General features: G+C 53.4%; 1 protein-coding gene across 1 annotated transcript; it reads left to right on the top strand.

The window, feature by feature from the left end:
- Positions 1-7: 7 nt before the first annotated feature.
- On the top strand, positions 8-275 carry LOC108623438 (contactin-like; the record flags this gene model as incomplete). The annotated part of the gene is made up of 1 exon (XM_018021949.1): positions 8-275. A coding segment is annotated over one exon (268 nt), but the record flags the coding sequence as incomplete, so codon positions are not given.
- Between the last annotated feature and the right edge of the window lie 4 nt (positions 276-279).

Below are 279 nucleotides of genomic sequence, written 5' to 3' on the forward strand. Positions count from 1 at the left end.
AATTCCGCGAATTCACGTCGACGGTCAAGGGGAATACGTGTGCCGCGTGCAAAACAATCGACTGTCGATAGAAAATTCTGTTCGACTGACCATCCAAGCGGCACCCAATTTCACGATTCCTCTGACCGACAAGCACATGGACAATCGAGGGAACTTGACTTGGACATGCGAGGCCTTCGGGATCCTCGACATTACTTACGACTGGTTCAAGAACGGAGAGCTCCTGGACCCGGAGACTCTCCTCTCGGACGACAGAGGCGACAGGTACAGCATCAGGGA

Source organism: Ceratina calcarata, unplaced genomic scaffold, assembly GCF_001652005.2.
Source record: "Ceratina calcarata isolate Rehan_Ccalc_2016 unplaced genomic scaffold, ASM165200v1 scaffold26773, whole genome shotgun sequence".
NCBI classification, from domain to species: Eukaryota; Metazoa; Arthropoda; class Insecta; order Hymenoptera; family Apidae; genus Ceratina; species Ceratina calcarata.